This window comes from Podarcis filfolensis, assembly GCF_964270895.1.
Source record: "Podarcis filfolensis genome assembly, chromosome: 2".
Classification (NCBI taxonomy): Eukaryota; Metazoa; Chordata; class Lepidosauria; order Squamata; family Lacertidae; genus Podarcis; species Podarcis filfolensis.
The window spans coordinates 118,055,029-118,070,745 of record NC_139605.1 but is presented as its reverse complement, the minus strand read 5'-3'; the positions used below and the strand labels follow the sequence as shown (position 1 = coordinate 118,070,745).

The 15,717-nt window shown below is 44.4% G+C and overlaps 1 protein-coding gene across 1 annotated transcript; it reads left to right on the top strand.

Moving 5' to 3' along the window:
• Window positions 1-250: 250 nt before the first annotated feature.
• LOC310755948 (aquaporin-2-like) lies at window positions 251-14,190 on the top strand (the record flags this gene model as incomplete). Its single annotated transcript, XM_083599497.1, has 4 exons — window positions 251-684; window positions 6,180-6,344; window positions 11,830-11,910; window positions 13,975-14,190. Exons 1-4 carry the CDS (start codon window positions 322-324, stop codon window positions 14,188-14,190), a joined length of 825 nt encoding a protein of 274 aa, XP_083455623.1. The 5' UTR covers window positions 251-321.
• Window positions 14,191-15,717: the final 1,527 nt, after the last annotated feature.

Below are 15,717 nucleotides of genomic sequence, written 5' to 3'. Positions count from 1 at the left end.
CAACCTAGCCTGTGACTGCCGGGTGAACTCTCTCAAGGCCAAAAAAAAAAAAGGTATTAGGTTGGCAAATGTTAATTTCCCAGGTTACCAGGGAAGAAGGCAGGGTCTGAAACCTCCTCAGGTGGAACAGGCATGGAAAAGCATTAAGTTTCCAAACTCCACCTCCACTTAGAGATCTCTTGCTGTTCTGCAGGCAGATATATATGCACACACATAGACCTGCAGACTGTACCTCCTCATCCATCCAGAATACACAGCACCCACCACTAAGCCAGAGAGTTGAAGCTACTGGTCTCAGCCTCTTCTGTCTTTGCGTCATCCATGATGTGGGAACTCCGCTCCGTGGCCTTCACTCGAGCTGTCTTTGCCGAATTTCTAGCTACGCTGCTCTTCATCTTCTTTGGGCTGGGGGCGGCACTCAACTGGCCTATGTCCCCACCCAATGTTCTCCAGATCTCGCTGGCTTTTGGCTTGGCTATAGCGACCTTGGTCCAGGCTGTGGGTCATGTCAGTGGGGCCCATATTAACCCTGCTGTGACTGTCGCATGCCTAGTAGGCTCCCAGGTCTCCTTCCTGAGGGCCATCTTCTACATGGTGGCGCAGATCCTGGGAGCTGTGACAGGGGCAGCCCTCCTGCATCAAATCACACCACCTCACATCCGAGGAAGCTTGTCCATCAACAGGGTAAGGATTCCAGTACCTGCAAAAGTGGGAGGGATGGAGGATTAAAGCAGGGTGTGTCCATACTAGGATGTTCAAGAAACCCAGATTAGTCTCTTGCATTGCTCTTTTGCTAAAAAGAAATCACGGACCCCAGTTTCTCTCTATTCTCTATTTCTGCCTTTCCCCCAAGGAGCTTGGGGCTATCTAGATCAGGCATAGGCAAACTCAGCCCTCCATGTTTTGGGACTACAATTCCCATCATCCCTGACCACTGGTCCTGTTAGCTAGGGATGATGGGAGTTATAGTACCAAAACATCTGGAGGGCCGAGTTTGCCTATGCCTGACCTAGATGGTTCTCCCCCTTTCCATGTTAGCTTCACAACATCTTGTGAAGTAACTTAGTCTGAGAGATGGTGACTGGCCTATGGTCACCCAGTGTGCTTCATGGCTGGGTGGGGATTTGAGCCCAAGTATTGTGTGTCCTAGACCTGTCCAACACCTTGCGTTACCAAACTGGCCCACTACTGACATCCTTCAGTACAATTCAGGATTGTGGAAGACAAATTGCAATGAGACTCCTGTTGTGATCTATAGCAGTGGCAGCCAGACTTTGTTGTAGGCTGTTATAAGGGGGGGGATTGCGGGAGAGGGGGCTCCCAATTTAGTTTGATTATACACCTGTATAGGTTAGGCCAGTGCTTCCCAAACTTGGGTCTCCAGCTGTTTCTTGACTACAATTCCCATCATCCTTAACCACTGGCCTTACTAGCTAGGGATGATGGGAGTTGTAGTCCAAAAAACCCAAGTTTGGGAAACACTGGGTTAGGCAATTGTTCTGGGTTTAAAAAGACTCAAATGGAACTATCAATTGTCAGTGCAAATTAAAAGAAGCTAGATTATCACGAACCACTTAAAACTACAGGGTAACAAGCACTTTTACCTGTTGTGTGTTGTTGCCAGTAAAGCAAAAATAAAGAAAAAACTAGCTTTTCCAGTAGCCTTACTAACAGGGAAAGGGAAAGGAGCAGCAGCAAACTAAACAGGTGAGAAAGAACAAAGGAAGGAGTTTGGAAGCTGAAAGGAGGTGGACTATTGAGGCATGGGATGAGGTTGGAGGCTCACAGGTTGAGGAAAGGAATTGACCTTGTTGCATCCTTGACTCGGCATATGATGGGTTTGAATCAGTTTGTTTTGGCTCACGTAAAGGGCTTCTCAAGGCTAGTGTTTATTTTGGGTGTGTTCTGCAACATGTTCTTGACACAATAATAGTGTGTGGATTTATTCTGCTTTGTTAGTTCATCTGTGGTGCTTCCCAGCGTAACCGCATTACAGCGGTACCTCGGGTTACATACGCTTCAGGTTACAGACACTTCAGGTTACAGACTCCGCTAATCCAGAAATAGTACCTCGGGTTAAGAACTTTGCTTCAGAATGAGAACAGAAATCACACGGCGGCGGTGCAGCAGCCCCATTAGCTAAAGTGGTGCTTCAGGTTAAGAACAGTTTCAGGTTAAGAATGGACCTCCAGAACGAATTAAGTACGTAACCAGAGGTACCACTGTATTGCTGCCCAGAGGATTGATAGCACAGTAACAGTGGGGGGTGGGGGACCAGAGTGTTTGTGTTATGAAAAGATAGGAGATTTCAATGGGAAGTTACAGGATATGCACTGATTAGAAATGAAACAATGTGAGCACCTCAAAACTTTTGCAGACACAAACAATATTGAAAAGGTGTATGTGTTTGACTGCTCCAATAGCATCATGAGCACAAATAATGATGAATGTGAAATAAAAAGGTTGTCTAGAGGGGCTCTAAACTGGGGTGTTCCCTAGCTTTGGAGAGAGAAAATTTTCTATTTAATCTGAACTAATTTGAATGTGGGTGGCGCTGTGGGTAAAACCTCAGTGCCTAGGACTTGCTGATCGCAAGGTCGGCGGTTCGAATCCCCATGGCGGGGTGAGCTCCCGTTGCTCGGTCCCAGCTCCTGCCCACCTAGCAGTTCGAAAGCACCCCTAAGTGCAAGTAGATAAATAGGTACCGCTTTATAGCGGGAAGGTAAACGGTGTTCCGTGTGCTGCGCTGATGCTGGCTCGCCAGAGCAGCGATGTCACACTGGCCACGTGACCCAGAAGTGTCTCCGGACAGCGCTGGCTCCCGGCCTCTTGAGCGAGATGAGCGTGCAACCCTAGAGTCGGACATGACTGGCCCGTACGGGCAGGGGTACCTTTACCTTTAATTTGATTTAACCATATGTACATTCAAATGTTTTTGAAAAGTTTAACAATCCAATTATCCACTTATCCTTGTTATATTTTGCAGAGTACTAACCTAGAGGCCGAGGGACGTGGGTGGCGCTGTGGGTTTAACCACAGAGCCTAGGACTTGCCGATCAGAAGGTCGGCGGTTCGAATCCCCACGACGGGGTGAGCTCCCGTTGTTCGGTCCCTGCTCCTGCCAACCTAGCAGTTCGAAAGCACGTCAAAGTGCAAATAGATAAATAGGTACCGCTCCAGCGGGAAGGTAAACGGCGTTTCCATGCGCTGCTGTGGTTCGCCAGAAGCGGCTTAGTCCTACTGGCCGCATGACCCGGAAGCTGTACGCCGGCTCCCTCAGCCAGTAAAGCGAGATGAGCACCGCAACCCCAGAGTCGGTCATGACTGGACCTAATGGTCAGGGGTCCCTTTACCTTTTTAACCTAGGGGCCATCTCAGTGTTGCATGTCATGTGCAAATTGCTCAGTGTGAAATCATCTTCTTTTGAAAAACGTCCAGAACTTTAGAGTTGTCTAGCGCAAACCTCCTTCCTGCATCTCCTTGTCTGAAAATCGCAGGTTCCATCCATTCTGCCAGCAGATTCCATGCTACTACAAAAAAATGATTTTGTGGTGCATTTGTTGACTTCCACTTTGTCAACAAATTGCCTGAGATTTGAGGCAATGAGGTGAGACCACTCTGAGGCCAAGCATGATGTTTATTTGAGCCCGTAAGCAGACCTTTTGAGCTAAATGTTGTTTTCTGTTCACAGCCCTAATCATTATTAACATACTGATTTTACTCAACCCAGTCATAAAATAGAATCAGGACAGTTACATAATTATAATTATATTCAGCTAGGATCTAGAGCTGCTAAATGCATATCCATCCAGATGTCATAACGAGCATTCTTTGAGAATGATTATGACTCTCAGTGTTATAGTTTTTTGGCATTAGTCAGGAGATAGCTCATGATACTACTGTGGGAGGTAGCTTATTAAAGGTTCTTCAGGAGTCAGCAACCTTTTTTTTCAGCCAGGCCGGTCTATATTTTGGGAGAAAAATGAACGAATTCCTATGCCCCACAAATAACCCAGAGATGCATTTTAAATAAAAGGATACATTCTACTCATGTAAAAACATGCTGCTTCCTGGACCGTCCATGGGCTGGATTTAGAAGGTGAGTGGGCCAGATCCTGGCCCCAGGCCTTTGGCTGCCTGCCCCTGGTTTACTTCTTTGTTCTGCCAGAACAAATAGCATGCTTTTGTTGACAGTTCCCTTTTGGTCAAACTGCACTTTGTAAAGCTTTAGCACAAAGGTAGAAAATATATGGAATGACACAAGAAGAGCCAATGTGGTACTCTCCAAACGCTTGGGATTACAACTCCCATCAACCCTAGTCAGCACAGTCGATGATCAGGGATGATGGGAGTTGTAGTCCACCAATATCTGGAGGGCTCCACATTGTCTACTCCAAGGAGGGGGAGAGGAAACATGAATTCTCCAGGAAACAAATTAAGGAAGGGGGAAGCTGAGGTAGTGTGAATAAAGATAACTGCTCCAGACATAATGGTATTAGGTATAATAAATCTAGTACCCACCATTATCTTCTGAACTCAGTGTTCTCATTGGGAAACCATATTAATTAAATAGCTAGGTTTGAAAGGCATGAAACTTTGGAAATTCTTCCAGAAGTTGTCAAGTTGCCATCAAGCCATATGTGCTGGAACATTCACAGGATTACCACAACAGAATGCTCTTGGATGATGCAATGCTCTGGGATCCTTTCCCTTCTCTCCATGGACTCAGTTCTGATTCTTATCACTCAGTCTACTTCCCTAATGAGCTACTGACTGAGTCACATCAGGCATCTCCGCTGGACAAGGAGGAAAACAATTTCTTCGGCAGCATGAATTGCCATACATCTTCCGTAGGGCTGTTGTGTGTGTTCCATGATTCCCAGGGTGTGCTACAAAAATGCAAATGTTGTCATTAGAGCATCAGATTCTGCACTTCGACATTAATGTACGATGTTTCATTACAGTGGTACCTTGGGTTACATACGCTTCAGGTTACAGACTCCGCTAACCCAGAAATAGTACCTCGGGTTAAGAACTTTGCTTCAGAATGAGAACAGAAATCGGGCGGCGGCCGCACATCGGCAGCGAGAGGCCCCATTAGCTAAAGTGGTACCTCAGGTTAAGAACAGTTTCAGGTTAAGAACGAACCTCCAGAACGAATTAAGTTCTTAACCCAAGGTACCACTGTATTTCTAAGTAAAGCAAGACTCTATGCTTCAAAGAGAAGCTTGGGCGATGACTGAGAGATCTCATATGTTTGGGTTAGGGAGCTCTTCCTTACCCCATCCCACTTCCTTTCCAGCAGGATAATAAATTACACAAATGGTGTAGTTTTAGAGTGACCTCAGTGTGGAATGCTAGCTTGCAGGAGTGCTCCTGTGAGCCACACCCGGAACAATCATGTGGAAAGAACTTGAACCACCCCTAGACACAATTTGCGATCTACCAAGATGAATGCAGTCAACCAGTCATGTATGGTGGTGCACCAGAGCCTCAATAAATCTCCTGTTTTTGCTCCTTGATTTGGGCTGCCCAAGAACAGAGAGGTTGTCTACTACAGCATCTCTTCAGAACAATACAGTTAGGCAGGTCTGAGCTTTAGCTGTGCCTTTTTCAAGCTAGGCATAAGCATATCAGGAATCTGTGCAGTCATGTATTCAAAATTTCAACAGTGAAGCATGTTTATATTTACTGTGTCCAGCAGGGCAAGTGCGTCACAGATGAAAATCTTTGCTGTTGCCAGAATGCCAGTGGCATTGCAAATCATTCTCTTCCCCACCTGCCCACGACTTACATAAGATTAAGGCAAATCAAAATGCCATTGTAGTTGCAAAAGAGGCAAATAATAGAGATGTTATCTTTGTGTTCATTCAAGGTTGTCAACAGATAACTATTGCAGGGACCTTGTGCCAAAGTAGAAACAAAGGTTCACCCAAGTACACATGTGTGTGTGTGTGTGTGTGTGCGCGCACACACACGCACACAAACACATATTTATCACTATTTGCTAAAAATATATATCACATAATCAGTTGCATTGCTCAAACTCATAACTGCCCTTAACTCTGTGACACAGTCACATAGCCAAATGCTAGTAGTTATGCCATCTTCCCCTTCAGTGTGTGATACAATGGCAAGAATCTTCAAGGAAGTGCTTAATTTTCTTCTATTTTTTTCAGGTACACAATAATACAACATCAGGTCAGGCGGTCACCATGGAACTGTTCCTCACCTTCCAGTTGGTCCTGTGCATTTTTGCCTCAACTGATGACCGCAGGAGCGATAACCTGGGATCCCCAGCCTTGTCCATTGGTTTCTCTGTTGTCCTGGGTCACCTGCTTGGGGTGCGTATCTCAAGAGCATTTATTGGCAACTGTTGAGTATGCATGGATGAAAATACTGACAGCAGGGCATGTGTTCCCTGTGTTTAAGAGGCTGCAATACAGCCATCTTAGCTTCCCAGGGCTGGGAGATCAGGAGGAAAGGTTGGTGTTGGGACTGCATCAGTTTCAATTTTTCATCCTAATCCAACGGTTTTGCTTGGGTGGAAATTTCTCCTGACATCCAGTTCAAATGTTCAAATATACACCTCTTTAAAAATAAATCCTCTTCAACACTGCTGTTTCCTCTGGGCTGCTGAAACTTCAGTGCTATTCTCTACCTCCACCCCTTTGCTGCTTCCACCTCCTTGGAGGATAATAATAATAATAATAATAATAATAATAATAATAATAATAATAATTTATTTATACCCCGCCCATCTGGCTGGGTTTCCCCAGCCACTCTGGGCGGCTTCCAACAAAACACTAAAATACAATAACCTATCAAACATTAAAAGCTTCCCTAAAGAGGGCTGCCTTCAGATGTCTTCTAAAAGTTTGGTAGTTATTTTTCTCTTTGACATGGTGGGAGGGCATTCCACAGGGTGGGTGCCACTACTGAGAAGGCCCTCTTCCTGGTTCCCTGTAACTTGGCTTCTTGCAGCTTCTTGCAGTGAGGGAACCGCCAGAAGGCCCTCGGTCCTGGACCTCAGTGTCCGGGCAGAACGATGGAGGTGGAGACGCTCCTTCAGCTATACTGGACTGAGGCCGTTTAGGGATTAATCGCATTGCACATCCCAACCAATCAGAGATCACATATTGAACAAGATGACCTCATCTTTATATGTATATATAATTTCTATTAAATTTTCTAATTTACATTTCAAAATAGTCATTTAAACAACCTTAAATGCAGGACTTCCCTTCTTCTCTATCCATGGTTCATTTTGCATACCACACATCCCTGCATATTTTACATGAACTAAACCATTCAGTAATCCCTCGTTACATCCATCAAAACTTATTTAAACTGTTGAATTTATCTTAATGCTACAAGCATTTTTAATTAAACAAAATTTTCACCCATATATTCAGTAAACACCGTCAACTGGTACCTAGTCAGACTTGGCTAGAAGACGTGGGGGCGAGTTAAATGAATGTGTGAATATTTTCACAAGGACACACAAACACATTTCCCGAAAGGTAGGATGCAAGGCATTATTATATTTATTTTTAGTGCAGCCCAAAATATGTTCATATAAAATGGTGTTGACTCAGCCCTGGCTTAGCAGGTAATCATTTTCATTTTCATCAGTTTCTTCAGAAGTAAATAACTGGGATGAGTTTTAGGTAATGAGTACCATTAGCTGAAGCACTGCTCAAGGACTTCTGCTTGCTCAATGGGGCTTTCCCCCACTCTCCTCTTCCTACATCCCTCAAACTGACAAGGGGGTCAGGAGAACCTCCAGAAAGGGGGACGTAAGAGGGGGGATTGCTCCAATGGCAAGCCCAAAAGCTTGCCCTGATTGAATGATTGCTTTAGTGCAAGGTTGAATTTCTTCCCAAAATTATTCTTGTTTTACGGATAGAAAAATGAGCCACAGAGAAATGAAAAGGCTAGTGGATCAAAGTTTCCTAAACAAAATGTCACCATAGCATAGTTGTTGGTCATAATTCCTGGCCTAATGTTAGTGTTACGATAGAAAAGGAGTAAGTTGAGCATTTCTTAGTGAAACAACTTTCCAGTGAAAAATCTGGTAATAATCATAGCAGGCAGCTTCTACTCAGAAGACTGGATTTTGAGGTCCTCAAAGACACAGACTTCCACCACAGGGCCAACTAGCATACAGTGTCTGGGGAAGCAATAAAATATTCCCTGCTTCTTTGAGTATATCTTAATCTATGAATGGCTCCCAGCTCTCTGTCTTGATTGGCTAGAACTGGGAAGCAGGGGTGGCAAGATCCTGTAAATTCTAAAAGCAAGGACTCTCTGGCCCTCTTAAATAGTTCCCCCCCCATCTTTGCCCCTCTGCCTTTGGGCTGCTTCCTCAGATATTTGCTACTAACTCATGACAGCTTGACTGCAATAAGGGTTTTTCCATGTGATATGTGACTCTCATGTGAGCTAGTGACAGGCCTGCTGTCACTCATTCACAGTGAGATTGTGTACATGTTTGCTCAGAAGGAAGTCCCATTGTGTTTAATGGGGCTTAAAGGTAAAGGTAAAGGGACCCCTGACAATTAAGGGACACCTGACAATTAAGGGACACCTGACAATTAAGTCCAGTCGCGAACGACTCTGGGGTTGCAGCGCTCATCTCGCTTTACTGGCCGAGAGAGCCGACGTTTGTTCACAGACAGTTTTTCCAGGTCATGTGGCCAGCATGACTAAGCTGCTTCTGGCGAAACCAGAGCAGTGCACGGAAACTCCATTTACCTTCCCGCCGGAGCAGTACCTATTTATCTACTTGCATTTTGACATGCTTTCGAACTGCTAGGTTGGCAGAAGCAGGGACCAAACAACGGGAGCTCACCCTGTCGCAGGGATTCGTATCGCCGACCTTTCGATCGGCAAGCCCAAGCGGCACAGTGGTTTAACCCACAGCGCCACCCGCATTCCTTTAATGGGGCTTAATCCCAGGTAAAAGTGCACAAAATTGCAATTTAAGAATGCTCTATCCAGCTCCTAAGCCTTGGGGTGAGTCAAATACAACCCATAGGCCACATCTTAGCCACTCCTTAGCACCAGAGGTATTGAAGCACTGCACTACATAAGGCATCGGATTGTTGTTCTCTCTGAAGAGCTAGAGATAGTTCAAGAATTCTTCTGAAAGCCATGACCAAGCTCCTTAATCCACAGGAGTACATGCTCTGCCATTAGCAACAATCTCTTATGACAGCTACAGCCACGCTTGACTCCACTTGCATTCTTTAAAGCCACGAGGCCAAACTTCACATGTAATGAAGATCTATTAGTGGATTTATCAACTTTTAAAAAATGAATCAATCTTGGTCTAAGGCTCCATCCCTAGTTACCTGGGAGCACACCCTACAGAATTCAAGAGGACTTACGTCTGAGTATATATGTGGTTAGGATTGCACTATAAATCTCCCCTACCCGACTGGCTGTTTTCTCTTTGGGGGGGGGGGGGGACAAGGCCTCAGGACTGGCCTTGGATCTGTGTGTTTGTTATTAGTAGTATTAGTAGTATTTGTATTCTGTTTCTAAGTCACATTGTGCTCTCTCTGCTTCAGCCTGTGTGTCAGATTCCAAACCACTCTATATAAGGTGAAGCTCTTTATTCCCCATTCATTAGGATGGAGAATATTAAAACGGATAGAACTTTTCCACCTTTTGGCCAAAGTGTATGAAATTTACAGGCAAGGGAGCTCCTCCAAAGTGGATTAAGGCTGACAAATTGCAGAAAACTAAATTCAGAGGGTTTTATGGGGGAAGTAGTCCTGACCACTGATCCTGTTAGCTAAGGATGATGGGAATTGTAGTCCCAAACATTTGGAGGGCTGGAGTTTACCCATGCCGGCCTTAAAAGAATTAAGAGGCAAAGTGGTGTGCATTTTTGCCTGTATATTTCTAAAAACTTCACAGCTTCACACCTTACTTTCCACTATCAGGTAGATCTTCCAACATGAGGTTGTCTAGAACCAGTGTAGGTTGGCCAATTAGGGCAAATGGAGTGTTGCCCATGAGCCTCTGTCTGCCTTCAGCCATCCCCCCTCTGTCTGCCTTCTAATTTATATTCAGTACAGGGGATGGTGCCTGCTGTGAGCTTCCTCTTCCTAATCCTCAGTGTTGCCATGATGGAACTCAGTAATGAGGAGGATGGGTGCAAAGTTAAATTTAATTGGTTCTGCCTGCCATGGTCTTTTTGTCTCCTACCCTACCAGTCCCAATGATCACTAGTCACTATGGTCTAGGATATGGCTTGTGGGGCTCTGAAAACTTCTGGCTTGTTGTTCCTTAATGAATAGCAACATAGAAAGTTGTTGTTGTTGTTCTTTTAAAAAAGAAGCAAACTTTTAGTTTTTTAAAAATTATCTGCTGCTGTGCATTAACAAAATAATTAACAACAACAACACAGACATCTTCAGAAACTCCACGGGAATATTCTGGGCAGCCTTACTTCTTGCAGAGAAAGTAAGACCTAGAGAAAATAAGAAAGGGTGAAAAACCTCACATCACCCCGATTTCCTTCTTTGTTGGGACTCCACATAGAATTGATGCACACCCTTAAAAAAAAGATGCTAAAGCTGATGGTAGATTCCCTCCATGCATTAAAGGAAAATGTCAGAAGAGCTAACCACAGATATTTATCATATTTACACCCTGCCCTTCCTCCAGTTCGCCCAGTTCTTTCTGTCTCAGCCACTTTCATCCTCACATTGATCCTGTGAAGCGTGTTAGGCTGGGGGACAGTCACTGACCCAAGGTCACCCAGTGGACTTCATGGGTGAGTGCAGATTTGAACCTGCATCTGCCCACTCTAACCACTACACCACCATCCCTTTCACCATGTGTTGTTTGACCTTCCAAAGAGTGATCCTTGAACAACTAATAATAGAAAATCCAAGCTTTCATCCAAGTGTCATTTTTTAAAATTATTATTTCATAAAATGTATACACCACTTGATTATTTTAAAAAAAAGACCTCAAAGTGGTTTACCAAAAGATAAAACAATAAAATCAAGGGGGGTGGACGGGACACACGACTCAAGCATACTTTATTTGGTGAAGCTCTTTCAGAAAATGTTTCCCTTATCAGGTGACCTATAAAAGTCACACACTAAAGAGTTGCACTGATTCTCCGGGAAAGACCCATAGAAACAGTCCCATATACTCACAGCGTTGAGGAAGCACTGTGAGATGAATAAGCATTTTCCGCAGTCCTTCTGTACCATTTATAGCCCACATGGCTCTGTAGTAAGAAGCATTTGGTGAGACAGAAATAATGTACTTATCTGAGGCCCTCAGACATGCCCTAGGCCCTGTTCTCCTGCCTGATGGCTGCCATCAGATGCCCAAGAACCATGGGAAAGGGCTGATGACCAGATGATACCTGGGGGTCTTGGGAGACTGATAAAATATAATGACCCTTGACGTTTCCACAAGAACAGTCTCAATATTTTTGGCATCATTTGTTTCCCCCTCTTTAACTCAGCAAGTCACTACCCACATAAAGGTAATGTTTTGACTCCAAAACTAATATCCATAGCACTGAGAGCCAGTGTGGTGTAGTGGCTAAGAGCGATAGACTCGTAATCTGGGGAACCGGGTTCATGTCTCCGCTCCTCCACATGCAGCTGCTGGGTCACCTTGGGCTAGTCACACTTCTTTGAAGTCTCTCAGCCCCACTCACCTCACAGAGTGTTTGTTGTGGGGAGGAAGGGAAAGGAGAATGTTAGCCGCTTTGAGACTCCTTCGGGTAGTGATAAAGCGGGATATCAAATCCAAACTCCTCTTCAATAAATGCTTTTCTTTTTTCCCCCCTAGATCTACTACACTGGCTGCTCCATGAACCCTGCTAGATCTTTTGGTCCTGCTGTGGTTGTGGGTGAATTTGAGAACCACTGGGTAAGACTCCTAATGGATTGTGCCCAGTAGTGGTGGTGGAGCAGAACTTCAGAGCTATCCTCCTGATACTAGCATCACTGCTGTTTACCTGGATGGGGCTGAGCTGGGGCAGCAACCAGCAAGGTCAGGGCCACATGAGTGAACCAGTGAGAGGGTCAGGTGGGATGAGGAGGTCCTGCCACTGTACCTGCATGGCCCCAACCTCCCCACAACTCTGCCCATCCCCACTGAGATAAGTATAATGCTGGTGTTAGGAAGGCAGTTCTATTGCTCTGCCCCAGCACACATTTCATTGCTGCCTGTAGCATACCTATGGCTGATAGAGTTGAGTGTGAGGAGAAGGTGGAGGGAATGATGGGAGTTCTTATACCTGGAGCCAGCCTTGCATTCATGCATGTTCACAGCAGACAAGATGCATCCCCTCCTGTTCTGAGAGATACGGCTTTTGGGAGACATAGAGAAACAGGCTGTACGAGAGCTGGAAAACAGCAAGCCTAGCAACTCGAAACAACATTTTGGGAATCCCCAAAATGCAAAACAGCAACAAAACAGGGTCAGTGTTTTCACAGGGACATGTACCAGTAATTGGAACCATCCCTGGTAAAATATGGACCATTGAAGCATATGCAAGACCAACCCAAGGCCTGGGCCAGATGAGATGCTTATGGCCATGTGGATTTCCCTACTTTTCAGGGATCAGAAAGCCTGTTGGCAAAGGAAGACTATTATGTGGATACAAGAGCTGGCAATTGAAAGAAAGATGTAGCGATTGGCAACAAGAACCATAGGCAAATTTTTCTTTGGTGATCACTTGTAGCCAAGTAAGATTGTATTCCATTGGTTGAACTGGTTTGAAGCCAGAAAAGGCTTAAGTGGCTTGTTTTTCGTGACTCGGCAGTAGATTAAAAACCCCATTCTGGTTCTAGTTAACACCTGAATGAGTTCTTCAGATTCTGGTTTTAGCCAGCTTTAGGGTAGTTTTTCATTGGATCTTTCTTTCATCTATTTTTTTAATATGGAGACAACTTAACATTTGTGTTCAATGAGGTGAAAGAATGAAGGAAGTAAAAGCTATTAGCAAGTTTGGCAGATATCCATTGATTCTTTAACTTCCCACATATTGGGCCAAACCAAAAACACATGTGATAAGGCATTATTATTATTATTATTATTATTATTATTATTATTATTATTGTAGTTATGAAGCGTCCCTGAGCTGCCGTATTGTAACAAAGAGGGCTGCCATTCACCTAACTACTTGGATTCTTGAGAGCAGGGCCGGGAGGAGGGCCCAGAGATAAAATGAGGCAGTAATTATAGCTCAGTAACAACAGCTATAACTGCTTAGCATCAAATGCTAAGCAGGTTCAACAGTGGCAAATAGCTGGATATGGAACAATAGAGGGCCATTGCCTTTGATCTGTTATAGGCAACACTTTCTTGATTTCTTAGAGGAAGAACTGTAACTCGGAGACAGAGCACGACTTTTGCATGCAGAAAGTACCAGGTTCAATCACCAAGCAGAAGAGAGGACATGAGCTCAACAGAAGTTGGGGGTGGAAACAGTTGGTAAATGCAGATGGGGTTGGGAAGAGGAAGTGGTCCAGAACAGCAAGGAGAAAGCCAGAGGGAGGAATCTGAAAGGAGCAGGACAACTGGGAGAGTAAAGGAGTGGAGGGGGAAGCTGCATGTGACCAGGAGCTGCAGACGTGAGGAACTGCACATGAAACTGGAATGGCCAACTAAATATTTGGCCAAAAGCTATTTGGTAATCTTGAGTTTTCCAACTGCGCCGACACACCCATACCTCTTTCTCCCTAAGTACATTAATTGCAATATATTGAAAAAAAAATCTCTAATGCCCTGTTGTGGGAAACCTTGAACTAGAATTGTGAGGTCTAATGGGGAAGGAGCTATCATCTATACTAAACTTAATCTTAGCCAAAAGGCTGAGAAGCGATGCTACCTTCTATAAATGGTTTGGTACCAGAATTTATCCAAGAATGTTCATCCTAGTCAACCATCAACCTTGTATCTCTCTCATTCTCTCCTTTCCTCCCTCAGGTCTTCTGGCTGGGTCCAATGGCTGGAGCAGTGGTGGCTTCCTTGCTCTACCACTATGCTCTCTTCCCCCATGCAAAGACCCTCTCAGAGCGGCTAGCAATCTTCAAAGGCTATGAGCCGGAAGAAGACTGGGAGGAGCGTGATGTTCGCAGGAGGCAATCGATGGAGCTCCACTCCCCACAGACCCTGCCTCGAAGTGTGATGGAGAAAGTCTAGGCCAACCCCGACAAACAGTGAAAGGAGCAGGCTATAGCTAGCTACATCCACTGGTGTTTTCTTCTGGCTCAAATGTGCATTCATCTTCATGTTGTCAATGCACAATGAATATCTCCCCTGGGAGCAGTATGGTCATCTGTGATGGGCCACCCGTGGAGCTTAAATCTTTAGCTCAGGCTGTAAGAGAAGTGCCCATTGCTCTGAAATATTCTCCCGAGGAGATTTAAGATCCACTTATTGATCAGTGGAAACCATCACATGCCGCTATCTTGTGCATCCTGACAAATTAATGAAAGAACATTGTTTTTTCTTCTTCCTTGAGTCTAGTTATCTAAACTTCATGTGGATCTCTAGAATTTGGGTCAAAGAGTCATTGACCATGATGGTCCAGCTATATAAAATGGTCTCTGGGCATTTCCCTTGAAGAAATAGCAGCCACAACTTTTAGAGTTCTCACGTTGGCATTCAGAGTGATGAACTGGTAAAAAGCAAGAGCTTTTTGCATTACTGATCCTAAGCATGATTACCCAAGTGCAAGTCATGATCTATTCAATGGGACTTACTTCCAATAGATCATGATTACAATAAGCCCTGTTAGACAAATTGGGACTTGCTTCTGAATAAGCGTGCTTAGAATTGCACCACTAATCTTGCAGACGTCAGCCAAATCCTTTAGCTTCCCTGCAAAGTTCTTACTCTGCACAGAGCAAGTCGTTCTTTTGTGAGGGTTTGACGACTTATTAAAATGCATGTGAGTGTATTAAACTAAAGCAGAATGACTGTCCAGAAAATAATTAGGATAAGCCCATGCCTATTGATCAAAGCCACACACAGTGTTCTCAATATGTGTTCGTAGCCAACCCTGATTTTACCCTTCTTGTATCACAGAGTTAACTTTTTCCACTTTGCTTTCTTACCCCTCTTACCTCCACTTCCACTGGCGCACTCAAATTGTGGGATGGCACACTTGGCAAAGACCAAAGAGAAGAACCAGCCCCAACTACATTACACACCATCCTCTGCCCACCTCCATTTTTCTGTGCATGCATATTAGCCGTTGAGAAAGTTTTATAGTCTTATACATGTCCTTTATCATCACTAATGACTGTGACTTTTGCATAGCCAAACAGATCAACCTATTGCTTTCAGCATTTTTCTGAATGTTGGGGAGGTGTGCGTGTTTAGACTGCGTGGTGTGTATGTTGCCTTTAAAATGCTTTGATGAATGTTACTTACTTGTGCTGTTAAGCAAATGTGATCCTCTTCCTCATAGTTTTGGGGTACCTTTTCATACCATGATCTGGTTTTTGTACTTTAACTACATCTTCTTGTGTTTGGCACAGCACACCCTAGATTCTGCTGGGTCATACACTTGTGCACAACCTTACTTGACAACCTAATGTAAACTTTGCCTTAACGGGGCAAAGATGTTGGATGGATCAGTACCTGTCAAATAAAACAGAAGCTAAAAAGCATCAACTTGAAGAGATTTACTTCCCGTATTGCCACACTAGTTCCTTTTGCTTG